The sequence below is a fragment of the Gorilla gorilla genome, chromosome 4 (assembly GCF_029281585.2).
Source record: "Gorilla gorilla gorilla isolate KB3781 chromosome 4, NHGRI_mGorGor1-v2.1_pri, whole genome shotgun sequence".
NCBI lineage: Eukaryota > Metazoa > Chordata > Mammalia > Primates > Hominidae > Gorilla > Gorilla gorilla.
This window is the reverse complement of record NC_073228.2, coordinates 82,413,955-82,440,543: the sequence shown is the minus strand read 5'-3', so window position 1 is coordinate 82,440,543 and position 26,589 is coordinate 82,413,955. Positions and strand designations below refer to the sequence as shown.

At 50.9% G+C, this 26,589-nt stretch overlaps 1 protein-coding gene and 1 non-coding gene across 3 annotated transcripts in view; one reads left to right on the top strand and one right to left on the bottom strand.

Annotated features, from left to right (window-relative positions):
- The first annotated feature begins 5,702 nt into the window (after window positions 1-5,702).
- PEMT (phosphatidylethanolamine N-methyltransferase) overlaps window positions 5,703-26,589 on the top strand; it is a 93,151-nt gene continuing 72,264 nt past the window's right edge. The window contains exons 1-2 of one of the 2 annotated variants that reach the window (XM_055386034.2): window positions 5,703-5,826; window positions 10,358-12,863. In XM_055386034.2, coding sequence (XP_055242009.1) covers window positions 12,768-12,863 — 96 coding nt within the window. In that variant the 5' untranslated portion in view covers window positions 5,703-5,826; window positions 10,358-12,767. Of the gene's footprint in view, window positions 5,827-10,357; window positions 12,864-21,939; window positions 22,056-26,589 lie in introns of those variants that run through there. The other variant, XM_055386039.2, reaches the window with a different exon arrangement.
- Window positions 25,582-25,690, bottom strand: LOC115934724 (U6 spliceosomal RNA). The gene has a single exon (XR_004070488.1). It is a non-coding gene; the product is annotated as a U6 spliceosomal RNA (small nuclear RNA).

The following is a 26,589-nucleotide window of genomic DNA, read 5'->3' as shown; positions in this document are numbered from 1 at the left end:
GGTATATGCTTCTCATGGTATGTCACTGGAGCAAAAGAAACCAAAGCAAATTGCACAAGCACATACATGTCCTGTCCATTCTCATTCTGTGAGCCGAGGCAAGCCACATGGTCCAACCTAATGTCAATGGCATAGGGCAGCATGCTTCACCCGTGGTGACAGGGGAAGGGGGGACAATATTAACCTCTCACTCAGGCTTAACTCAGGAATCTGGGGTCACAACCCACATGTGGCATCACCTCCATGAGTGCACAGGTGAATGGGATGGGCCACAGAGTTGGGCTGACTGGGACCAGCGTCCTGGCTCCAACCCTACCTGGCTGCTGCTTAGCCTTTCTGGGCCTCACTTTTCTCATCTGTAATATGGACTGTTACAAAGTAGAAATGGGGTAATACTTGGCACAAGGCCAGCACGCAAGATGTCTTCCATACACAGTAGCGGAGATTAGTAGTTATCACCTAGCTGTTCTCAGCTGGGGGCCATAACACCCTCCTTGGAGCCTTGTGGAAATGGTTGTGGGGTGTTTTGGGTTGGGGGTGAGGGCCAAGGATGCTTAACATCCTGCACTTTGCGAGACCACTTGCACACAAAGAACTGTCCCATTCAGATGCCACCTGCCCTCATCAAGACACTTGAACACCATCTAAGCCAGGCACTTCCTGTTACAGATGAAGAGGCAGGGACTGGAGAGGTGTAGCTGGGAGCATATCTGCAGCAGCTCTGAGCTCCCCAGCCCTCCCCAAGAGGCTCCTTTTGGGTTATCCCCTTGGGTCTGACATGAATTCAGGGAGTCTGCTGCAGCTGGGCTGTTGACTCATTCATAGGTGATTTTAGCCTTCGATCTCAGAGCACACAGAGCCTCTCTCCTGCCTGGCGTCAGGAGGGAGGCAAGGATGTCAGCATTAACAAGGACGCATCGACCAAGCAGCCAGGGCTGGGATGACAGCTTGCCCCTCCGTCAGTCTTGGACACTCGCTGAGACCCAGCTGCATCTGAGCGGCCCTCCTGAGAGGGGCTTTAAACGCTTCACGAGTCTGACAAATCAATAAGAACAGCACATCAGCAGTGGTCATTCAGAGCAAAGAAAATAGCAAAACCTCACATGCCTTTGCAGAGGAGACGCCTGCTGTTCACCAGCAATCACAGCTCCCCGTGACATGGCACCACAAGCACCAGGGACAGAGCAGCACGCAGGTGACATTCTTGCAGAGCCTGCAGTGAGTCAGGAGGTGGCCTTAGACAAACCCACCTGAGGGGCCGTCTACAAAATACCCTGCTCGTGCTCTCCAAAAATGTCAATGTCTCTCCTGAAGGACAAAGACAGACCAAGGAGTGTTCCAGATCACAGCGGGCTAAAGACAGCACATGATCCTGGATCTGAGGAGAAAATGCACGGTAAAGGATATTGTCAGATCAATCAGAGAAATTTGAATATGGACTGTACATCAGCTAACACCATTGTATCAATTGTATACTTCCTGATTTTGATCACAGCACTGTGGTTTCATAGGAGAATGTCTTTGTTCTTTGGAGATTTAGGGGCAAAGAGTCTGAAACTTACCCTCAAATAGTTCATTAAAAAAAAAAAATCACTGTATAGAAACTGATAAAGCAAAGGCCAGAAAATGCTGAAAACAAATCTAGGTGACGCATATAGGATGTTTAATGTATAATTCTTGCAATTTTTTGTTGGGTTGGAAAATTTTCAAGGTAAAAACATTTTTCCCCCCTGAGATGGAGTCTTGCTCTGTGCCCCAAGCTGGAGGGTGGTAGTGTGATCTCAGCTCACTGCAACCTCTGCCTCCCGGGTTCAAGCAATTCTCCTGCCTCAGCATCCCAAGTAGCTGGGATTACAGGCACCCACTACCATACCTGGCTAATTTTTGTATTTTTATTTTTTTAATTTTATTTATTTATTTATTTATTTATTTATTTATTTATTATTGTTGAGACAAAGTCTCACTCTGTTGCCAAGCTGGAGTGCCATGGCAGGATCTCAGTTCACTGCAACCTCCAACTCCCTGGTTCAAGCGATTCTCCTGCTTCAGCCTCCCGAGTAGCTGGGATTACAGGCATGTACCACCACGCCCAGCTAATTTTTGTATTTTTAGTAGAGCCGGGGTTTCACTGTGTTGGCCAGGATGGTGTCAATCTCTTGACCTCATGATCCGCCTGCCTTGGCCTCCCAAAGTGCTGGGATTACAGGCGTGAGCCACCATGCCCAGCCCTAATTTTTATATTTTTAGTACAGACAGGGTTTCACCATGTTGGCCAGGCTGGTCTCAAACTCCTGACCTCAGGTGATCCACCCGCCTCAGCCTCCCAAAGTGTTGGGATTACAGGCGTGAGCCACGGTGCGCGGCAAGGTAAAAACTTTTAAGTATCGCTTAAACATTACAACAGTCCAATTCATTTAAATTAATAAATTCAAGAGACTGCAAAGACTAAGATCCATGGGTGTTTTTGTTTTGTTTTGTTTGTTTGTTTGTTTTTTGAGATGGAGTCTCGCTCTGTCGCCCAGGCAGGAGTGCAGTGGCGTGATCTCAGCTCACTGCAAGCTCTGCCTCCTGGGTTCACACCATTCTCCTGCCTCAGCCTCCCAAGTAGCTGGGACTACATGCGCCTGCCATCACACCCGGCTAAGTTTTTGTATTTTTTAGTAGAGACGGGGTTTCACTGTGTTAGCCAGGATGGTCTCGATCTTCTGACCTCGTGATCCGCATGCCTGGGCCTCCTAGAGTGCTGGGATTACACGCGTGAGCCACCGAGCCCGGCCCTTAAGATCCATGGGTGTTTTTGAAAAAAAGGCACAAAGAGAAGTTGTGTTGGTAAGTAGTGCAAATAAAACACTATTCTAATTTAAATGAAAAGCACATGCGAAAACGTCACTAATGATGTGGGAAAGAGGCAAATAACATTTTTCAACTAATTTTTCAACTATGAAGTAACATAAACATTTTTGGACTAATACTCTGTGCTGGTGAGTATGCAGGGAAATGGGAACTGTACTATTCTGCAGGCACTGAGCTTTAGAAAGCAGCTTGGCTGTGTCTTCTGTGCTTCCAGGGTCAACCCTGAGGGATTAATCCTAAACAAGACTTCAACGTTAAGCAGATCCATGTGCCACTGGAGGGAAAGAGTTTTTGGTGAGGCCCTACCCCATCCTTAGCTCTAATCAGGGCTGCCTTCAAGTCTTTTTTTTTTTTTGAGACGGAGTTTCACTGTTGTTGCCCAGGCTGGAGTGCAATGGCGCGATCTCTGCTCACTGCAACCTCTGCCTCCTGGGTTGTAGCAATTCTCCTGCCTCAGCCTCCCAGGCGTGCGCCATCACGCCTGGCTAATTTTGTATTTTTAGTAGAGACAGGGTTTCTCTATGTTGGTTAGGCTGGTCTCGAACTCCCGACTTCAGTGATCTGCCCGCCTTGGCCTCTCAAAGTGCTGGGATGACAGGCGTGAGCCACTGCACCCGGCCTCAGGTCTTTTTTGTTGTTTTGTTTTGTTTTTTGAGATGGAGTCTCACTCTGTCACCCAGCCTGGAGTGCAGTGGTATGATCTCGGCTGACTGCAACCTCCGCCTCCCGGGTTCAAGTGATTCTCCTGCCTTAGTCTCTCGAGTAGCTGGTGGGGGCCACCACACTGGGCTAATTTTTGTATTTTTAGTTGAGCTGGGGTTTCACCATGTTGGCCATGTTGGTCTTGAACTCTGGACCTCAGGTGATCCGCCCGCCTGGGCCTCCCAAAGTGCTGGGATTACAGGCGTGAGCCACCGCGCCCGGCCTATGCTCTTAAACATAGTGGGATTAAACTGGAAAACAAGATGATAACTTAAAAAAAAAATCTTCCAATATTTGCAAACTAGACAATACTTTTTCTTTTTTTTTGAGACAGGGTGTCTGTCGCCCAGGCTGGGGTGCAGTGGCACAATCATGGATCACCGCAGCCTCGACCTCCTGAGTTCAATTGATCCTCCCACCTCAGCCTCCCAAGTAGCTGGGACTACAGGCACTTGCCACAACGCCTGGCTAAATTTTTTTGTATTTTTTGTGGAGATGGAGTTTTACCATGTTGTCCAGGCTGGTCTTGAACTGCTGGACTCAAGCAATCCATACTCCTCAGCCTCCCACAGTGTTGGGATTATAAGTGTGAGCCACCACGACGGGCCAGACAATACATTTTTTTCAACCCCAGAAACAAGGTCCAGCCTGGGTCAGGTGTCATCCATGGACCAGCAATGGGGGCCAGGGCTTAGGGTGCTATCACTGGCTCAGGGTGGGTCAGGTGACCAACTCTACTCAAGCAACAGTGGCCAGGGGAGGGGCAGGTGACCAGACTGTATGAGAAGATAGCATTTCCCATTTAATCTCACAGATAGAGGGCTGGGGTCAGGAGGAGGCATGAAGCATTGAGTGCCAACTTAGTGCTACTCGGACAGACAGAGTGCTGTGCGAATAAACAATAACAAGCAGTCCCTGCCGTGGCGGCTCAGAAGCGGCTAGGGCATAAGCAGGCCATTACCACAGAGTGGAAAACTGCTCCGCAGGGGTGTGCACAGGAAGAGGGGAAAGAGCAGCATTCAAGACTTGAAGGCAGGCCGGGCGTGGTGGCTCATGCCCGTAATCCCTGCACTTTGGGAAGCTGAGGTTGGCCGATCACCTGAGGTCAGAAGATTGAGACCAACATGGCCAACATGGTGAAACCCCAGCTCACCTAAAAATACAAAAATTAGCCCGGTGTGGTGGCCCCCACCAGCTACTCGAGAGACTCTACTAAAAATACAAAATTAGCCAGGCGTGGTGGCACATGCCTGTAGTCCCAGCTACTCCGGAGGCTGAGGCAGGAGAATGGCTTGAACCCAGGAGGCGGAGGTTGCTGTGAGCCAAGAATGCACTCCAGCCTGGGCAAAAAGAGTGAAACTCCATCTCAAAAAAAAAAGAGCATAAATTATGATTTCAATCATTTGAAATCTGTTGAGATTGGCTTTATGCCCCAGCATAGGGTCTGTTTTGGCCAATGTTCAGTGTGAACTGGGGAAGAAGGTACATTCTACAGTTGCTAGGAGGAGAGTTCTATGAATGCCAATCATGTTCAAATCTATAGTCTTACCGATTTTTTTCTGCCTTTTCTCTCAATTACCAAGGTAAATATTTTAAACTCCACAAGATTATTTTATTTTTACAAGCACCTAATACTTATCTAGATTTACCTCCACATATGTGTCTTTTTCATTCCTTCCTGTGTTCCCAGGCTTCCAACTGGGATCATTTTCCTGCTGCCTGCAGAACCCGCCCATGGTATTTCTTTTCAGGTTGGGCCTGCTGGTGATCAATTCTCTCAGCCTTTGTTTGTCTGAAAATAGCTTTACTTTGCCTCTGCTTTTTTTTTTTTTTTGAGACAGAGTCTTGCTCTGCTACCCAGGCTGTAGTGTAGTGGCACGATCTCGGCCTACTGCAATCTCTGTCTCCTGGGTTCAAGTGATTCTCCTGCCTCAGCCTCCCAAGTAGCTGGGATTACAGGCATGCACCATCATATCCCACCAATTTTTGTATTTTTAGTAGAGATGGGGTTTCTCCATGTTGGCCAGGCTAGTCTCGAACTCCTGACCTCAGGTGATCCGCCCGCCTCAGCCTCCCAAAGTGCTACGATTACAGGCATAAGCCACTGTGCCCAGCCTTTTTGCCTCCTTTTTTTTTTTTTTTTTTTTGAGGCGGAGTCTTGATCTGTCACCAGGCTGGAGTGCAGTGGCGCAATCTCAGCTGCAACTTCTGCCTCCCAGGCTCAAGCGATTCTCCTGCCTCAGCCTCCCAAGTAGCTGGGACTACAGGTGCGTGCCACCACACCCAGCTAATTTTTTTGTATTTTTAGTAGAGATGGGTTTCATCATGTTGGCCAGGATGGTCTCGATCTCCTGACCTCGTGATTCACCCACCTCAGCCTCCCAAAGTGCTGGGATTACAGGCGAGCCACTGCGCCCGGCCACCTTCATTTTTGAAGGATATTTTCATGGGACTTAAATTCAATTCTGACCTCCTTCATTCAGCAAATATTCACCCAGTGCCATCTGGGTGCCAGGTGTGTACTGGCTGCTGGCAGGGGATGTGGAGGTGGGCAGGGCAGATGATGAGGGGACCATTCTTGATCTCCAAGAAGAGAAGGGAAGAGTGTGCCTGGCAGAGTGAACAGGAGGTGCAAAGGCCCTGTGGCTGGAAGTAACCTCAAAGAGGCCAGTGTGGCTGGAGTACAGACGGCAAGAAGGGCTGGGAAGGTGGATTGGGCCCGGACCATCCAGGACCTCAGGGCCATTGTAAGGAAGAATGTTTTGCCTTCATCAGACCACAGGTTTCAACTCTGACACTCAGCTGTGTGACTGTGGGCCAGTACCTTCCACATGAGTCAATTACCTCATCTGGAAAGTCAGAATAACATTCCCTACCTCACAGGGCTCTTGTGAGGCTTAAAGAAAATGTGTTCTTCAAGTGCTGAGCTCAGGGCCTGCAGCCAGCAAGAGCTCAGACAGATTAGCTATTGTTTCCATGGTTAGGTTTTTTTTTGTTTGTTTGTTTGTTTTGTTTTGTTTTGTTTTCCGAGACAGGGTCTCACTCTGCTGCCCAGGCTGGAATGTAGTGAGCCATCATGGCTCACTGCTGCCTCAACTTCCCGGGCTCAAGTGATTCTCCCACCTCAGCCTCTTGAGTAGCTGGGACTACAGGTGCACGCCACCATGCCTGGCTAATTTTTTTTTTTTTTCGTAGAGACAGGACTTCACCATGTTTCCCAGGCTGGTCTTGAACTACTGAGCTCAAGCAATCTACCCATCTTGGCCTCCCAAAATGTTGGGATTATAGGCGTGAGCCACCACACCCAGCCAGGAACTTTAATCTTTTTTTTTTTGAGACAGAGTTTCGCTTTTATTGCTCAGGCTGGAGTGCAATGGCATGGTCTCAGCTCACTGCAACCTTGGCCTCCCAGGTTCAAGTGATTCTCCCACCTCAGCCTCCCTTAGTAGCTGGGATTACAGGTGCCCCCCATCAAATCTGGCTAATTTTGTATTTTTAGTAGAGACGGAGTTTCACCATGTTGGCCAGGCTGGTCTCAAACTCCTGACCTTAGGTGATCCACCCGTCTTGGCCTCCCAAAGTGTTGGGATTACAGGCGTGAGCCACCACAACCGGCCGAACTTCAATCTTAATAGGTGGGTTGGGTCTCTTATTTAGGTAACAGACTTGGTCACCCTCCCCATTCCACAGACACGGTCACTGAGGCCCAGAAAAGTGGCTTTCCCAAGATCACCCAACTCAGAGTGGCAGAGCTACAGTATTCATTCACTCATTGTATATTCAATGCCTGCTTTGTGCCAGAGCTAGGTGCCCAGGACAGGGCTGTGTACAAACAGATAGAAATCCCTGCCCTCAGGACTGGGCATGGTGGCTCATGCCTGTAATCCCAGCACTTTGGGAGGCCAAGGCGGGCGGATCACCTGAGGTCAGGAGTTCGAGACCAGCCTGGCCAACATGGCAAAACCTCATCTCTACTAAAAGTACAAAAAAATTAGCAGGGCATGGTGGTGTGTACCTGTAATCCCAGCTACTTGGGAGGCTGAGGCAGGAGAATCACTTGAACCCGGGGTTGAGGGGAGGTTGCAGTGAGCTGAGATCATGCCACTGCACTCCAGCCTGGGTGACAGAGTGAGATTCCATCTCAAAAAAAAGACATCCCTGCCCTTAGCCGGGCATGGTGGCATGCACTTGTAGTCTCAGCTATTCCGGAGACTGAGTCAGGAGGATCGCTTGGGCCCAGGATTTTAAACCCAGGGGTCTCTTAAAAAAAAAAAAAAGCCAGGGGTGGTGGCTCATGCCTGTAATCCCAGCACTTTGGGAAGCTGAGGCAGGTGGATCACCTGAGGTCAGGAGTTCGAGACCAGCCTGGCCAATATAGTGAAACCCTGTCTCTACTAAAAAATAGAAAAATTAGCTGGGTGTGGTGGTGCGCACCTGTAGTCCCAGCTACTCCAGAGGCTGAGGCAGGACAATTGCTGGAACCCGGGAGGCAGAGGTTGCAGTGAGCCGAGATCACGTCACTGCACTCTAGCCTGGGCGACAGAGCAAGACTCCGTCTCAAAAAACAAACAAACAAAAAATCTCTGCCCTGGTGAAGTTCCCCTTATAGGGGATAGGGGATGGACAGGGAATGACACTATACAAAATAAATAGGTGCACTAAATACATTTGTTAAATGATATGGCCAATGGAGAGAAATAAAGTTGGGAGAGGCCCATGGCGAGCGTGGGGAAGTCAGCATGTTCAACAGGGTGGAAAGGTGGAACTTGAGCAGAACCCAGAGGAGGTGAGGAGGGTACTGGGAGGAAATGTGGGGAAGAGCAACCCAGGCGGAGGACATAGCACATGAAAATGCCCTGTGGTGGGTGTATACCTGGGGTGTTTAGGACCTCTGGAGGCCAGCAGGAAGGCAGGGGTTTGTGCTCTGTGGACACTGTGGACACTGAGGGGCAGTGAGGCCCTGCCAGCACCAACATCCTTGCTGGTGTTTCCCAGGCTGGCCTAGGCTGTGGACAACTGGGTTCAGGTAACTTCACTCCCGTGCCCTCTTCCCAGCAAGTAGTAGGTCCTTGGGGAAGGGGTTTCTTCCAAAGCTCAGGGCAGATGGGAGTGGGGAGGGAACTCGTGATCAGGGCACACATCTCCAGATGACCTCTCCCCTGCCCCAGTTCCCACCCTGGCTACCCTCTTGTTCCTGGAGCCACTAGGGGTAGAATGAGGGCAATGAGGCCTGAGTCTATGAAGTAGGTGCTGGGCATTGCGACCACAGCCCCTCACCACCTTCCTGGTTTTAAAGCACTCCCAGTGACGATATGGTTTCTTATAACCTGCAGTACCTGCTGTCTGGGGAGCAGCTCTGGCCACCCATCCTGGCCCCTGCCCACCCATCTCCTCCCAGGAACTCTGGCAGGTCCCTGAGCTGTCAGCCAGCTCTCCTGGCCCCCAGTGGTGTCCTAAATCCCAGCAGCATGTCCATGAGTGTGACCTTAACCACCAGATCTCAATTATATAGAAAGGAGAGAAACATTTTTTTCTTTCTTTTTTTTGGAGACAGGGTCTCACTCTCGTCACTTAGGCTGGAGTACAGTGGCACAATCACAGCTCCCTGAAGTCTCTCTCTCCTGGGCTCAAGTGATCCTGCCGCCTTAGTTTCCCGAGTAGCTGGGAGTACAGGCACGTGCACCACACCCAGCTAATTTTTTTTGGTATTTTTTTTTTTGTAGAGACGGGGTTTTGCCATGTTGCCCAGGCTTGTCTCGAATTCCTGGGCTCAAGCCATCTGCCTGCCTTGGCCTCCCAGAGTGCTGAGATTACAGGCATGAACCACTGCGCCTGGCCTGGACATTTTCTTAGAACCCACTGTATGCCAGGCACTTTTGTACGAGTTATTACCTCTAATCCTCACAACAGCCTCACTCAAGAGATATTATACTCAAGAGATATTCTATGATATAAATATTATTATGTTTTATGAACAGAAAATAGATTCAGAGTAGGGAAAGGTTTAGGTTTTACCCAAAGGCACCCAATAAACACGTTAATTTTAGCACTAAAACCCCATTTTAATGATTGCTGGGAGTTTCTGCAGCCTGATTCAGAATTCAGGAGCCAGGGAGGTGGGGTTAGAGAAAAGAGAGGCCATCAGGAGGTTTGCCCTGGGAGCTGTTCCATGATAAATGGTTTCCTATATCTGAAGAGCTCAATCAAGGGGCAAAGAGAGATAACCCTGAAGGTAGAAAGGAACTTTTGTTTGTTAAAGCTTCAGGAAGGGTGACTTTGGGTTACTGGGTATCATGACTTTGGGTTAATGGACCCCTGTCCATCAGTGGAGTGGGCGACCTCAAGAGGTGGGGAACCTCTCATCACTGGGGGCACATAAGCAGAACCAACTTTTCCATTTGCCCAAGATGCCACAGAAGGAATGTTTCAGTGAGGGAGGTTGGCCTGGATAATTTCTCTACAAGCTCTCAGACTTGGGAACTTTTGAAAGGCTCAGGCAAGTACTTGTGCCCCAAAGTATCTTTGGCAGGGTTTTTTTTTTTTTTAGATGGAATCTCACTCTGTCGCCCAGGCTGGAGTGCAGTGGTGCAATCTCAGCTCACTGCAACCTCCACCTCCCAGGTTCAAGTGATTCTCCTGCCTCAGCCTCCTTAGTAGCTAGGATCACAGGTGTGCACCACCATGCCTGGCTAATTTTTGTATTTTTAGTAGAGACGGGGTTTCACCATGCTGGCCAGGCTGGTCTCGAACTCCTGACCTCGTGATCTGCCCACCTTGGCCTCCCAAAGTGCTGGGATTCCAGGCGTGAGCCACCATGCCCAGCCTGGCCCAGGCTGGAGTGCAGTGGCGCGATCTCGGCTCACTGCAGCCTCCACCTCCTGGGTTCAAGCAATTCTCCTGACTCAGCCTCCTGAGTAGCTGGGATTACAAGTGCGCACCACCATGCCTGGCTAATTTTTGTATTTTTAGTGGAGATGGGGTTTCACTGTGTTGGTCAGGCTGGTCTTGAACTCCTGACCTCATGATCCGCCTGCCTCAGCCTCCCAAAGTGCTGGGATTCCAGGTGTGAGCCAGGCAGGAGGTTTTTATCTGACTTGTTTCAAGCTGCAAGTCTGTCTCCTGGGTGGGGTGTTTGCTTTTCACAGAGGAAGGGTGGCCCAGGTTGGGTAGGCTGGAGTAGAGGATCTGACTGCATCAGTTCTGGTGTGACCTCTTACGGTTGCCTTACTTTGATCTCAGATAAAGCAAACGCACAAAAATTTGTTTTCTGGGCTTAACAAAACAGGAGTGACCAGTTAGGTCAGAAGACTGGAACATCAGTGAAATGGATGTGTGGTAGGCGGAGGGGAAAGACTTGCTAGAAGCCCTCCCGCTGTGGGGGGCTCCTTCAGAAATGGCTCTGCCTCTAGCAGCTCTGCCTGGACACTGAGCAGGGAAAGGGTCCCGACACTCATTAGTAACAGTGGTAAGTCGGAGAACCAGCCCTGAGCCTGTGTCCCCAGCCCTGCCGGGGGCCAATGCCTACTGAGCACTTCCCACAGGCCAGTTCCTGGGTGATGAGTTTTACCAACATGTATTTCCCTTTTACTTTTGAGGAAAATGAAGGTGGGCTCAGTCACAGAGCTAGTGCATGCTCCAAAGCCAGTGTCTTTCCTGTCTCCTCGGTTGGCCTGCCCCATCCTAGCGATGTTGTGAAGATTGGGACTACCTCTAAAGCAGCACACAGTGGCTGTTCAATAAATGCTCAATACTGGTAGGTGCTGTGGGCCAAGGTGGAGAGAAACGGGCCATCTGGAGCAGGAAGCAGCTGACTGCAGAAGTCCTGTCTGGGCCCCCAGCAGTCTGGGTGACTGAGCAAATCTTGGAACCTCTCAGTCTATTTCCCCATATTACATAACACCCGGCTACAAAAGGGTTTTTTTCTTTTTTGAGAGGGAGTCTTGCTCTGTCGCCCAGGCTGGCATGAAATGGCACCATCTTCGCTCACTGCAACCTCCATCTCCTGGGTTCAAGCGATTCTCCTGCCTCAGTCTCCTGAGTAGCTGGGATTACAGGTGCGCGCACCACACCCGGCTATTTTTTGTATTTTTAATAGAGACGGGGTTTCACCGTGTTAGTCACGCTGGTCTCGAACTGCCAACCTCTGGTGATCCGCCCACCTCGGCCTCCCAAAGTGCTGGGATTACAGGCATGAGCCACCACACCCGGCCTACAAAAGGGGTTCTTTTGGGACCCGATCGTCTAAACTCTTCTCCATTTGACCCCCTCCATCACTACTCCACAGCTCACCGGTCTCTTCTCTGTTCCTTAGGTGCCCGTCCTGTCTCCAGGCCTTTGTACATACCATTCGTCTTGCCTTGTTTGCCCTGCCCTCACACTTGGCACGTCTGGCACCTCCCCTGCACATTCTAAGACAGCATCCTTCCGTACCATTTGACCCACCCCGTTTTTTCCACCACAGTACTCATCCATATTATAACCCTTTATTCACATTTTGTCTTTTATCTCAGTCAGGAGGAAGCGAGGGCGGGGGACTCTGTGTTGTTCCCTACCGTACCCTCAGCGCACAGACTGGTTCAGAAAATACTCGAGAGTGAATGAGAGAATGAATGAAGGAAAAAATGAGCGGAGGAGGGGTCTTTGGCCGAGCTAAAGAGCCTGGGCGCCGCGGGGGCGGGAAGCTCTAGGCAGTGCTCGTCGCGCACCGCCCCCAGAGTAAAGCGAATTTCAGAAGAGGGCGTGGGGCCCTGGGCGTGTGTGACCCGGGCCAAGTCCAAGTCCGCAGGAGGCTGCGCGGGAAGCTGCTTATAGCTACGACCCGCGGCCCCCGGCCTCTAGCCCCACCGCCGCCAGGCAAGGGCAGGGACGCCAGGTCAGTTTCAGGCTCGGGTGCGGCAGCCGGCGACCAAAGGCACTGGGCGGGAGGCCGGATCCAAGGGGATACTGCCACGTAGCTGCAGCGGAACCGGCAGGCTCTGCCGCGAAACACACTGGGACTTGTAGTTCTCGGCTCCTCTAGACGCTGTCGCGAGCCCCCAGATAAAGAGGCGCTTCGCGGTGACGGGGAACTACATTTCCCAGAAGGCCGGACTATGTTGGGGGTCACCGGGAAAGCGCCCCGACTGGCGGCACTTACCCGGCGCTATAGGTCCGGTTCCGGGGGCGCGTGGCTGCAGCGGGGCCCGCGTGGTCCCTCCTGAGGCGGCCCCCGGATGAAGAGATCTGGGAACCCGGGAGCCGAGGCAACGAACAGCTCGGTGGCAGGGCCTGACTGCTGCGGAGGCCTCGGCAATATTGATTTTAGACAGGTACTGACCGCACCGGACCGCCGCGGAAACTGGGAGAGGGATCTGCAAGGCCCGAGGGGCGTGAAGGCTTGCGGCGCCTCAAACGCTGCGGGGCGGGGCCGCCAGTTCCCAGGCAATGGGGGCGTGGCGTGGCGTGGCGGGGGTGGGGGAGCCGCGTGCGGGAGCGCCGGCTGGTGTCTGTGTGTGTGTGTGCGCGCGCGTGTAAACCTCAGATTGCGTGTGTCAGAGACGGGGGCGTTCCTGAGCTCGTCTGATTGTGTGCCTGTGTGTGGCCCTGAGATTGTGTGAGTCTCAGAGGTTGTGCGTGTTAGTCTTTGGGATTGTGTCTCACTGAAATTATGTGATGCTCTGAGAGTGTGCCGGAGAGTGAGTGTGAGTGTGTATGACCGAGGCTGTGTGTGACTGAGCGTGGGCGAGGGTGAAGGAGGCCGATTATATGTTTGGGAGTGTGTTGTGTGGCCCCTGCTCCCGTCCATCCCCCAGGGTCAGGAGGCCAGCTTTTGCCCAGAGGCAGGAGAGTGGTGGGGACCCTGCCTGTCTCCCAGCCGGCCCTGAGCAGGCTGCAGACCACCACCCAGCCGTTTCGGGGCCATAATGGGTGCGTCCGGCCCCAGAAGCTGGGGGCCTGGCTTGCTTGCTGAGGCTGCCCTCTGCAGAGTCCTAGGCCAGAGAGTGCCTGTCCTGGCATCTCCCCAGGCTCCCAATTCCAATGGATTCCAATTTCCAACCTCTCTTGCATTCTCCCTTCTATCAAAGCTTCCTCTTAGATGCTCCATTTACCTTTTTCATCACCCACTCTTCATGAAGCCTGTAAGGCACATCTCTGCCCCAAACAGCTTCTAATCCAGTTCCTTCGCCCCCTTCATTCCTTACTCACATGTGCATTTATTCACTCACTGATCCAGCCAGTATTGATTCAGGGCCGGCTGAGGGCCTCGTGTCACTCAGAAGTTTAAGGGCACTTCTGTCACTGAGCTTTCATTCTAGGGAGGGAGATTGTAGGCCTGGAAAGCCAGAGAGTTCTCTGAAGGAGCTAACACCAGTTAGTGTTTTGAAGAGTAGCTGATGGGAAGGTGGGATTGAAATCCCAAGAGAGCCTGTTGCCCTATCTGCGAGGAAGGGACCTGGGATCTGAGAGCCGAAAGGTCAGTCAGTGGGGCAAGATTCCCCAGGGGAGGGAGGCAGTTTCGAAGCTCTCCAGGAGGCACAGGAGGAGATGGGCCGCTGGCCCTGAGGGAGCGCAGGACCGTTGGCCAGATGGGTGCTCAGCAGAGGACAGGAAGAAGACTATTACTTTAGTAAACTGTTCATTGAATTACAACATGAAGTCAGATGAGTGATGGGCCCTACCCCTACAGCTCCTGCATTTTCACCAGGTGAACCTGTATCTGTTAATCCTCAGATCAAGATGGGGGGTCATGATCACCTCCAGGGGCTGCCCTCAGAAGCCACCGTGTAGAAGGGTGGGTGGGGGAGCCGTGTAGAAGGGGGGGCAGAATGCAAGGGGGCAGTGTCCCTTTGCAGACCCAGCTAGGGGCCTGCCCCAGGGCCTGCCAGTGGGCAGGGGAGACTAACTGGGTGTGTGAGGGGTGGGTTTCTCTGCTCTTTCTCCTTTCTCCCCAGGGCTGTGCAGCTGGAGAGAGCTGGGGCTGGGGTTCGGGTCAGGGTGACCCTCGTTGACTAACATTCTGCTTTTCTTCTGCTGTCCTTGTTGGTGCAGTTAAGCTTCCTGTTGCCAAGGGATTTTTCTTAAAGAAAGAAAGAAAGAAACATACAACATACAACATTACATATTTGCTTATGTGGTAGCTCTACTCCCTCCTCAATCAAAATCTCCGGTTTTAAAATATGTCAGTCCCTGGCCTGGGAGAGTTGCAAGGTTTTTGTTCACCCCATGGGCGTCTGAGCTGCAGGATCTCCGGTGCTAGCCCTGTGCTGCTGTGCTGTCCAGTAGAAACATCGTGTGCCACATGCATAATTTAAACCTTTCTAGTAGCCATGTTAAATTAGTGAGAAGAAATGGAAAATAGCAAAGAAATAGAAAAATAATTTTGACAATATATTTTATTGTTATCAAAATATATATCAGACATATTTTGTCCTGTGGCATTCCAAGCTTGTGGCACTGCCTGTGACCAGTGGCTGCCATGTCATACCAAACAGTGCTGCTCTGGGTACCATGCCCTCCACCAGCTCTTTTCTGGGCCTGCTTCAGCAGGTACAGAATCTTGCTTTTGTTTAAAAAAAAAAAAAAAAAAAAAATCAGCTGTTGGGGCTGGGCACGGTGGCTCACGCCTGTAATCCCAGCACTTTGGGAGGCCAAAGCGGGTGGATCACCTGAGGTCGGGAGTTTGAGACCAGCCTGACCAACATGGAGAAATCCCGTCTCTACTAAAAATACAAAAAGTTAGCCAGGCGTGGCGGCACATGCCTGTAATCCCAGCTACTCGGGAGGCTGAGGCAGGAGAATCACTTGAACCCGGTAGGTGGAGGTTGCAGTGAGCCGATATCACGCCATTGCACTCCAGCCTGGGCTAGAAGAGCGAAACTCTGTCTCAAAACAAAAACAAACAACCCAAAAAGTCAGCCGTTGGGCTGAGGAGTTAGGGTGAGGAGTGTGCCCACTGCAGCCTCATTGACTGAGGCCCTTTTGCTCCTCGTTGCCCTCCCTGTCAGGATTCTGGAGCCTTGCTCCTCAGCTGGGCAGCTGCCTGAAGGCAGTGGGGTGGCAGATGGATGAGAGCAGGGTCTGCATCTTGCTGTCCACAGGCAGGGGCACCTCCAGGGTTCAGAAGATGACTCCAGCAGGGCCTAGGGGTGCGGGCACCCAGGCTGGCAGAGCACACTGAGGTCCTCAGAGCAAGGGCACATGCCCAGGTCTCAGGTCCCTTTTCCATAGCGAATCACCTGCTCACCAGAGCGGGTGAGTGATGATGTCTCCAGCTTGGTGTTGGTGTCAAGAAGAATGGGGACAGTGAGGGGGTTATGGTGAAGACCAGAATGAGATGAGGGGTGTAGAGAAGCTTTATGAAGTGTCAAGTGCAGCCCACCTGAGGGTGGTCTTCAAGAAGGCAAAGCCCTTGTATTCAGAAGGCTGAGAGACCTGGGGCAGGGGACACAGGTCCCTGTGTGTAATATGGGCACCCGAGTAAGACCCTGGAGGCAAAGCTCCGATGGCCGATGCGGGGTATCTTGACTGCCTTTCAGGGAAAAATGTTTGCCTTTATCCAAAATCGTTTCCAAAAATCTTTTGATTGTATTACTTTAGTTGAAATAAACATTAGGCCGTTATATTAGATGAGTTACTCTGTGGTGTTTTCAAGGCCATACATTTTGTCTTCAGTAATTTTGGCATCAGCCAAGACAGAGCAGGGTTGAGGCTTTCCGTGGCTGCTCATCAAAACAATGACAGAAACTCTTGGAGCTTGTTTCCCCTGCCTCTGTTGAGATGACACTGTTTTTCCTCATTAAGCTGTAAATATGAATTACATTGATGTTTTGAATGTTGAACTAGCTCTGGATTCCTGGGGTGATCTCTGGCTGGTCCTAACATATTATCCTTTGTATATATTGCTGGATTTGATTTGCTCTAATTTTGGGGGGGATCTTCTTTCTTTATCTGGTTTCATTTGATTTAATTAATTTATTTATTTTAAGACAGAGTCTCACTCTGTCGCTCAGGCATGTACTCAGGAATGCAGTGCCGTGATATCAGCTCATTGCAACCTCCGCCTCCCGAGTTCAAGCAATTCCCCCACCTCAGCCTCCCGAGTAGCTGGGATTACAGGTGCACCTACCACCACACCCAGTTTTTGTTTTGTTTTGTTTTGTTTTTTGTATTTTTAGTAGCGACAGGGTTGTTGGCCAGGCTGGTCTCAAACTCCTGACCTTAAGTGATCCACCCACCTTGGCCTCCCAAAATGCTGGGATTACAGGCGGTGAGCCACTGCACCCATCCTGGTTTTAGTGTTAGGGTAATACAGTGAGTTGGGAAGTATTGCCTCCCTCTTCCATATTCTGGAAGAGATTGTGTGGAATTGGAATTATTTTTTCCGTAAATGTTAGGCAGAATTCATCCAGGAAACCATCTGGGCTCAAGGCTTTCTTTTTTTAGGTTTTTAAGCCATAAATTCAAATCCTTTAAAATATAAAGGATTATTTCTTGAATGAATTTTGACAGTTGTGTCTTGCAAGGATCGGTTCATTTCATCTAAGTTACTTAATTTGTATTATTCATAGTATTCCCTTATTATTACTTTAATGTTTGTGAGGTCAGTAGAGAAGTCCTCCCTTTTATTTCTGATATTGATATTTTGTGTCTTTTCTCTTTTTTTCTTGGTCAGGCTGGCTGGAGGTTTCTCAATTTTATTGGGAAAATAAATTTTCCCCAAAGAACCAGCTTTGGGTGTAATTTTTTTTTCTCTATTGTTTTCCTGTTTTCAATTCGATTGATTTTTGCTTATCTTTAATTTTTTGTCCTGCCTCCTTTGGGTTTAACTCATTCCTCTTTCTCTAATTTCTTTCTTTCTTTTTTTGAGACGGAGTCTTTCTCTGTTGCCCAGGCTGGAATGCAGTGGTGCAATCTCGGCTCACTGCAACCTCCGTCTCCCGGGTTCAAGCAATTCTCCTGCCTCAGCCTCCCAAGTAGCTAGGATTACAGGCGCCCTCCACCACGCCTGGTTAATTTTTTGTATATTTAGTAGAGATGGGGTTTCACCATGTTGGCTGGGCTGGTCTTGAACTCCTGACCTCAAGTAATCTGCCTGCTTCAGCCTCCCAAAGTACTGGGATTATAGGCATGAGCCACTGCGCCCAGCCACTCTTTCTCTAATTTCTTAAGGGCAAAGCTTATATTCCTGACCTGGGACTTTTCTTCCTTACTAATAGAAGCCCTGCCTTAGCCGCATCCCACAGGGTGTCATGTGTTCTATTCTCATTTTCATTCAGTTCAAAATGTTTCTAGATTTCCCAAGACTTTGGCCCTCGCGTGCATTCTTTCCACGATCGCTTTCTGTGACTGATTTCGAGTTTAATTCTGTGGTGGTTTGGAAGCATACTGTGTATGCTTTCTATTCGTTTAAATTTAAGGTTTGTTTGGTGGCCCCAAGTGTGATCTGTTTTGGTGACACCAAAGAGACTGCAGGCTGTTCCCAAGGCTGCCGTGTGCTGTGGTCAGGTCCAGCCACTGGATGGCGCTGCTCAAGTCAGCTGCGTCCTCCCGATTTTCCACCTGCGTTTTTCCTTCTTTCTTTCTCTTTCTCTCTCTCTTTCTTTGTTTCTTTGTTTCTTTCTTTCTTTTTCTTTCTTTCTCATTAGAATTTTTTTAATGGGTCTCAAAAATCTGTGACAATTTTTTTTTTTTTTTTTTTTTTTTTTTTTGAGACGGAGTCTCGCTCTGTCGTCCAGGCTGAAGTGCAGTGGCGCCATCTCGGGTCACTGCAAGCTCCACCTCCCGGGTTCACGCCATTCTCCTGCTTCAGCCTCCCGAGTAGCTGGGACTACAGGCGCCTGCCACCACGCCCAGCTAATTTTTTAAATTTTTTAGTAGAGACGGGGTTTCACCGTGTTAGCCAGGATGATCTCGATCTCCTGACTTCGTGATACGCCCGCCTCAGCCTCTCAGAGTGCTGGGATTACAGGCATGACCCACCGCACCCGGCCCGATAAATTTTTGGTCAAGTTGTTTCCATTCAAAAGTACTGATTTTAAAAACTAATAACTTAAAACTGCCACAGGCAAAAAAGAAAACCAAAGTGGTCCACAAAACATTTTCCTTTCTTTCTAAAGGTTTTACGATGCATTGTTATCATTAACCAGTCTTTTACTACTAAATTTAAATGGTCAATTGAAACAAACAGTTCTGAGACGTTCTTCACCACTGATTAAGAGCGGGGTGGCAGGTATTAGGGATAATATTCATTTAGCCTTCTGAGCTTTCTGGGCAGACTTGGTGACCTTGCCAGCTCCAGCAGCCTTCTTGTCCACTGCTTTGATTCTCTCAGTCACTGAGAGGACCATGGAGGGCCCTAACAAGAACTGTGGATTTGTCTTTTCCACCCTTTAGTTCTGTCAGCTTTTGCTTCATACCTCACCTCACTTCTTTTTGTTGTTGTTTGTTTTTGAGGTGGATTCTCGCTCTGTCGCCCAGGCTGGAGTGCAGTGGCATGACCTCAGCTCACTGCAACCTCCGCCTCCAGGTTCATGTGATTCTCCTGCCTCAGCCTCCAGAGTAGCTGGGATTACAGGCGCCTGCCACCACGCCCGGCTAATTTTTGTATGTTTAGTGGAGACGGGGTTTCACCATATCGGCTAGGCTAGTCTTGAACTCCTGACCTCAGGTGATCCACCTGTCTTGGCCTACCAAAGTGCTGGGATTACAGGCGTGAGCCACCGCGCCTGGCCACTCACCTCAGTTCTTAATCTGAAGAGTGGGCATGCCTCGCAGGGTTGTCACCAGGACTCGACACAGTTGTCACAGCCAGCGTCTGTCTAGCCATGCCCCCCGCCAGGCACTGCGCTGAGTGCTTTCCTTGCACTTTCTCATTTAATCCTCCTGGCGTCCCATGGCACCTCTACCATTCCCACCTCACAGGCTAGGAAGCGGTGCTCAGCGAGGGGAGATGGCTGCCCGCCGTGGCACGGGCGTCCTTGTCTCATCAGCACTCTGTTCTGCCTCCTGCAAGTCCCTTGCCAGAGCTTGGCAGCTGGTTCACTTCCGAGTGAAGGTTGGCTGGCTTATTGTTACTATTGTCTTCAAAATACAATGTGTATTTACACAGAGACACAGTAGCACCTAGCGGGTTCTGTCCTGGGCCCTGGAAGGTAAAGGTAAAGAAAAGGAAGATGGCTGGGCTTGGTGGCTCACACTTGTAGTTTCAGTACTTTGGGAGGAGGCCGAGGTGGGAGAATCACTTGAGCCCAGGAGTTCCAGACCAAACTGGGCAATGTGGTGAGACTCCATGTCTACAAAATAAAAAAAAATTAGCCAGGTTTGGGCCGGGTGCGGTGGCTCACGCCTGTAATCCCTCGGCACTTTGGGAGGCCGAGGCAGGCGGATCATGAGGTCAGGAGATCAAGACCATCCTGGCTAACACGGTGAAACCCTGTCTCTACTAAAAATACAAAAAAATAGCTGGGCATGGTGGCGGGCGCCTGTAGTCCCAGCTACTTAGGAGGCTGAGGCAGGAGAATGTCATGAACCCGGGAGGTGGAGCTTGCAGTGAGCAGAGATCGCGCCACTGTACTCCAGCCTGGGTGATAGAGTGAGACTCCATCTCAAAAAAAAAAAGGAAAGAAAAAAGAAAATGGGGTGAAGCTCACAACCAGCAGAGGAGTGAGAAGAGGCAGCCCAGTGTGGAGGCGAGCAGGGCCTTGAGAAGCACGGTCTTACCCGTGGGCCCCACACCCACCCCTGCTGGAGCACGTGAGCTGTCAGTGCCTTTTGAGTTTGGTGCAGGTCACACTTGTTAATTGAAGAATGAATGACATTTCACCCTCCTGAAAGGAGTTATGGATCTAGGGAACTGGAGCAGCTGCTGGCCATTTCGTTTTACTGTGGGATCTAGAGACCACAGACGCATTGTGACATTCTAACTTCCACCCCTCCTGCCATGAGATGGTTTTTGCTGCCCAGGGCTTGCCTGACCTCAGATTCCAGCATCGGGGTCTTCCCAGGAGGGTCCCTCCAGAGAGTGAATGGTGAGAGAGGGACCTGTATTAGTTGACATTAAGCAGACAGAGTAGAGGGGCCGCCAGCCTCGGCCCTGAGTGGGCCCTGTACTTTTACATCTGGTCTCGCTTCTGTGCAGAAGGTAACCTCAGGTGGCCTGTCTCATCACCCCCATTCCACTCAAGGGAAACCTGGGCTTAGATTGGTCATGGGAGGCTTGCCATGGTCCCTCACGGTGGGTGGTGAAGCTCCCAGCTCAGACAGTGGCTGCCAAAGGCCAGAGTCCTCTGAGCCAGGTGGCCTCTTATGTGGAAAAACAGGGTTAGGGGGCTGGCTTAATATGAAATGGCTTCTCCTCTTCTACCAGAGAATAAACTTTTTAAAAAATATTTTTATTTTATTTTATTTTTTGAGATGAAGTTTCACTCTTGTTGCCCAGGCTGGAGTGCAGTGGCGTGATCTCGGCTCACTGCAATCTCCGCTTCCTGGGTTGAAGTGATTCTCCTGCTTCAGCCTCTCCAGTAGCTGGGATTACAGGTGCCTGCCACCACGTCCGGCTATTTTTGTATTTTTAGTAGAGACGGAGTGTCACCATGTTGTCCAGGCTGGTCTCGAACTCCTGACCATCAGGTGATCTGCCTGCTTTGGCCTCCCAAAATGCTGGGATTACAGGCGTGAGCCACTGGGCACGGCCAGAGAATAAACTTCTTCTTTTTTTTTTTTTTTTGAGATGGAGTCTCACTCTGTCATCCAGGCTGGAGTGCAGTGGCATGATCTCGGCTCACTGCAACCTCTGCCTCCCAGGTTCAAGTGATTCTTCTGCCTCAGCCTCCCCAGTAGCTGGGACTACAGTCGTGCACCACCATGCCCAGCTAATTTTTGTATTTTTAGTAGAAACGGGGTTTCACCATATTGGCCAGGCTGGTCTCTGACTCCTGGCCTTGTGATCCGCCTGCCTAGGCCTCCCAAAGTGCTGGGATTACGGGGGTGAGCCATCGCGCCTGGCCCAGAGAATAAACTTAGAGGAAAAAGACTCTGGCACACTCATCCTTATGTCTTTGTGCCAGGCACAGGGCTCTAACCCAAAGTTGCCCTAAATAAACGTTACCCGAGTCAGCTTATGGTGCCAGGGCATGAGGGCAGCTCTGGGGGCAGTGGGGGCTGCAGCGCTGCAGGCAGATTCTGCAGGGGTGATGGATCCCAGGAGGACCCTGTCCCCTCTCCAGCAGCCCCCACCCATTCCCCTGCCCTTTGTTGTGTGTGGTGTGTGGCCTGGAATCGATGTGACTTTGCCTGTCCAGGCCTGCTGTTTGTCCATGTGTCACAATGTGACATGTTGACCCGCTGCAGATCATTCCCTGACCACAGAGCGCTGCTCCCGAGAACCCTGCACCCCTCAATGGAGTAAATTACCATAAAGCCTCTTCCTTACCCATGCTTTGGGGTGTTAACAGCTGAGGCTATTCGTCGGTGACCTGTGGGACTCGAGCTATTCCTGCAGCTCAGCAGACTTCCTGGCCGTGGTGGGTAGCTCCTTTCCTTTAGTCAGATTCCAAGGCCTCTGCAACCTGGAGCCTTGGAGGGGGGGTTCCATTAGAATTACTGGGTAGCAGAAAGCCAGGACCTCTGCTGTATGAAGGAGGTTGGGGCTGGGAGTGGATGGGAGACCGCCCTTTGGTCACCGGTGTGAAGGGGAGGCCATCAAGGGAGACTCTGACACCCGGAGGCAGAGCCTGGATGTGGGACCCAGGACTCTCCTACTCTGCTCACGTCTGACCTGGATTTTTGGTTCTTTTTTGCCAATCCGGTTTCAGGAGGGAGGTCCACCCTCCTGAGGGGGGTTTTGGAAATGACAGCTATCAGAAAGGGACTATCATGTCTCTGAGTGGGGATCGGGGAGCTGGGAGGGGCTTCCCTCTGCTGCCTAGAATTCCACTCTGAACCATTAGTCATTCTTTCCAGCGAAGCAGGTGCTTCTCCGGGCAACGTAAATCCTCCTCAAGGTGACTGAAGTGACCGGATGGACACCACCACCCTCCTGAGACAGGCTGACCTGAGGCCACTGGGACCTGGGCACAGGAGGGAGAGGGGGGAGGGGGTGGATACGTTCCAGCTTTGACCAGTTCAGCCCTAATTGGGAGACTCAGGTGGATGTCAGCTGCTGCTGGGTTCCCCCAGTTTTAGTTGCTTAATCTTTCAGTGCCTCAGTTTCCGTCCTTCATCTTGGCTCCCACAGAAGGTGAAAAAAGCATATTTCTTGCTCACTTTCCCAGTTTCCTTGGGTTTCAAGACCCACAAGCACTCACTTTTATCCTTGTCCCATTTTTATGGGGCTTTCTGTCTGGTAGGGCTGGCCTTGCTGAGGCTGGCTCTGCTTCTCACTGCCTGGGGTCTGGAGGCTTTGCTGTTTTATCTGCAAAGTAGGCTAACAACAAGGCTTTACTTTTAGGGTGGTTGAGAGTATGGCCAGAGATAGGTCTGCGCTCACTGACAGGTCCTGTGTTTTCTTAGACCCCCTAGAGTGAGGGCCTTCTTAGTGGAGCTCAGCTAAGGTGACTAACATTGAGTTGAATTCCTTATGAGAGGCAGCATTTCCCCCAGGGCCCAGTGGGGAAGTAGTAGAGAGATCATTTACACTCAGGAAGATGCACCTCTCTTAGCTGTAGAGTTGAAGAGGCGCCAGTGATATGGGAAGTGTTTTTCCTGGCCCTGGAAAATGCCCTCTGTCCCTTCCTGGCCCCAGGCTCAGTGTCCCTAGGCCTTTCCTGCTTTCCCCTTTCCCCTAGCTGAGCGGGGCTCTGCTCTGTGACTCACACTCTGCCCTTTCTCCTCTTTGGCTTGGCTAACAGCATGCTGGTCCATAGGTAAGGGTCCATGGGGAGGGCTCTGGGGGAAGTCCAAAGGCAGGAGGCCACTGAGGTCCTTTGCTGTGCCCTGGGGAGCAACCGGCAAAGCCAGGGTTGGAGGAGGGAGTGGATTAGGTGGTTGTGTAAGAGGCGGAATAACAGATGGGCCACGGGAGGATTGGTAATGGGAATGAGCCAAGGGAGGGGTAGGGTGAGGCCAGGTTTTGGCTGGGGGCTGAATGAGGAATGGGGAGTGGGAGGGATGGGTGAAAACCGGCCGCTGGCCCGCTCATAGGGTCTGCTGTGCACCTGCAGGGAGATAACTCACTCTTGGTGCACTTCGTAAGCGCCAGGCATGACCAAAGCCACGACTCTTCCCTGAGCCAGCTTTCCACCCTCCCCCCACCAGGCTGTCAAGGGACAGGGCCTTGGAATTGGATGCGTGTTTTTTGTTTTTGTTTTTTTTTGAGACGGAGTCTTGTTCTGTCACCCAGGCTGGAGTGCAGTGAGACAATCTTGGCTCACTGCAACCTCCGCCTCCCAGGTTCAAGCCATTCTTCTGCCTCAGCCTCCCGAGTAGCTGGGCCTATAGGCGTGTGCCACCATGCCTGGCTAATTTTTGTATTTTTAGTGGAGATGGGGTTTCACCATGTTGGCCAGGCTGGTCTCAAACTCCTGACCCTGTGATCTGCCTGCCTAGCCTCCCAAAGTGCTGGGATTATAGGCCACCATGCCTAGACTGGAGGTGCTTTATAGATGTTATCATCAAGCTGAAGATAAGGCCAGGCCTCAGGTTAAGCCCCAGGTTCTAGAAGCTTTGGGGCTGCATCACAGGCCTTCCCTCCCCTCCCTTCCCCTCCCTTCAGGGCAGGACAGCCTGCTCTGAGCCTGGCCCAGTTGTCCTTCGTGAGCGGACAGTGCCTGCTCTGGGGAGTGTGGGCCTAGGCTCACAGCCCCAGGCATTGGGAGGCACCTGCTGGAGCGCCAGGCCTTGTTGGCTGCAGGCTCTGGGCAGGCACTGCGCAGTTCCCAGAGGCTGTGGCCGCAGCTAGGCAAGTGGTGCTTCCCTGGGTTCCTTCTTCCCGCCATTTGCGGAGTGGCTTTTCTTAGTCATTTGTTTACTGATGCCCACACCTGCTGCCGTGGCCACTCTTTCACTCAGCTGTTCTGTCTACAGATTCCAGTAGCAGTGCACCTTTGGTCCTATGTCAGCTCATTCATCCCTCAGGAGGGGCCTGCATTGGAGCATTTTGTTTGTTTGTTTGTTTCGAGATGAAGTGTTGCTCTGTCACCCAGTGGAGTGCAGTGGCACATGTTGGCTCACTGCAACTCCCACCTCCTGGGTTCAAGTGATTCTCCTGCCTCAGCCTCCTGAGTAGCTGGGATTATAGGCATGCACCACCACGCCCAGCTAATTTTTGTGTTTTTCGTAGAGACGGGGTTTCACTATGTCGGCCAGGCTGGTCTCAAACTCCTGACCTCTGGTGATCCGCCCACCTCGGCCTCCCAAAGTGCTGGGATTATAGGCATGAGCCACCACCCCGGCCTAGAGCATTTAACATCTGCTTAGCTCTGCCCTTGGCCCTGTAGTGAGATGATTGTTTGCACCTCAGGGATGCAGGCTGATCAGGTGGGGAGGCCACACGTGGGAAGGATGGCAGGCCATAGCAGAAGATGGCTTTATACTGATAGACGTCTGAGGGACATCCCATGGTCACACCCTGCAAGTGGCCTGGTAGCAGGCAGAGTTATGTCAAGAGACTGTCGTTTGGGGAAGCAAGGATTGGAGTGGAGGCTGCGCTTGCCCCCCAGGGCTGGCTGACCCTGGGCAGAAGCACCATCTCCTCCCCACCGCTTCCCCAAAATGTGGGCGATCAAAGCGCTCTTTGAAGGAATTTACTGTATTTCCAAATGCAGTAGAACAAAACACACCATTATGGGAAAGATCACAGCTCTGATGGACTTTACACTTATTTTTTTATTTTTTGTTTTTAATTTTTTAAAAAAATTTTTATTATTATACTTTAAGTTCTGGGGTACATGTGCAGAACGTGGAGGTTTGTTACATAGGTATACATTTGCCATGGTGGTTTGCTGCACCCATCAACCCATCATCTACCTTAGGTATTCCTCCTAATGCTATCCTTCCCCTAGCCCCCCGCCCCCTGACAGGCCTCGGTGTGATGTTCCCCTCCTTGTGTCCAAAAATGTGGAATGCTTCATGAATTTGTGTGTGTCACCCTTGTGCAGGGGCCACACTAATCTTCTCTGTATTGTTCCAATTTTAGTATATGTGCTGCCGAAGCGAGCACAACTTTACACTTATTTTATAATTTAGTATTTTTAAAAAATTTTGAGTTGCATGTGGAGAGACACCATAATATTTTTCAGTGCATTTTAGAAAGTTTTTTATTTTAATTTATTTTTAAATTAATTAATTGTTTATTTTTTGAGACAGGGTTGCCCAGGCTGGAGTGCAAGTGGCACGATCACAGCTCACTGCAGCCTCGAACACCTGGGCTGAAGCGATCCTCTTGCCTTGGCCTCCCAAGTAACTGGAACTACGCCCAGCTAGTTTTTACATTTTTGTAGAGACAGGGTCTCACTATGTTGCCTAGACTGGTCTCAAACTCCTGGCCTCAAGTGATTCTCCCACCTTGGCCTCCCAAAGTGAGCCCAGGAGTTCAAGGTTGCAGTGAGCTATGAACGCGCCACTGCATTCCAGCCTGGGTGGCAGAGGGAGACTCTATCTCAAAAAAAAAAAAAAAAAAGTAAAATCTGAATATTTGATACTATATTTTATGTTGTTTTCTAGAAATTTCTGTCTAGGTGCTGAATCATGCAGCCTGCTCTTCTACTCAGCCGTGTGTTTCAGAACGTTTCACAGTGCTGTGTGTAGACCTAGTGCTTTTTTTTTTTTTTTTTTTGAGACGGAGTCTCGCTCTGTTGCCCAGGCTGGAGTGCAGTGGCGCGATCTCTGCTCACTGCAAGCTCCGCCTCCCGGGTTCATGCCATTCTCCTGCCTCAGTCTCCTGAGTAGCTGGGACTACAGGCGCCCGCCACCACGCCCGGCTAATTTTTTGTATTTTTAGTAGAGATGGGGTTTCACCGTGTTAGCCAGGATGGTCTTGATCTCCTGACCTCGTGATCCGCCCGCCTCGGCCTCCCAAAGTGCTGGGATTACAGGCATGAGCCACCGCGCCCGGCCGAC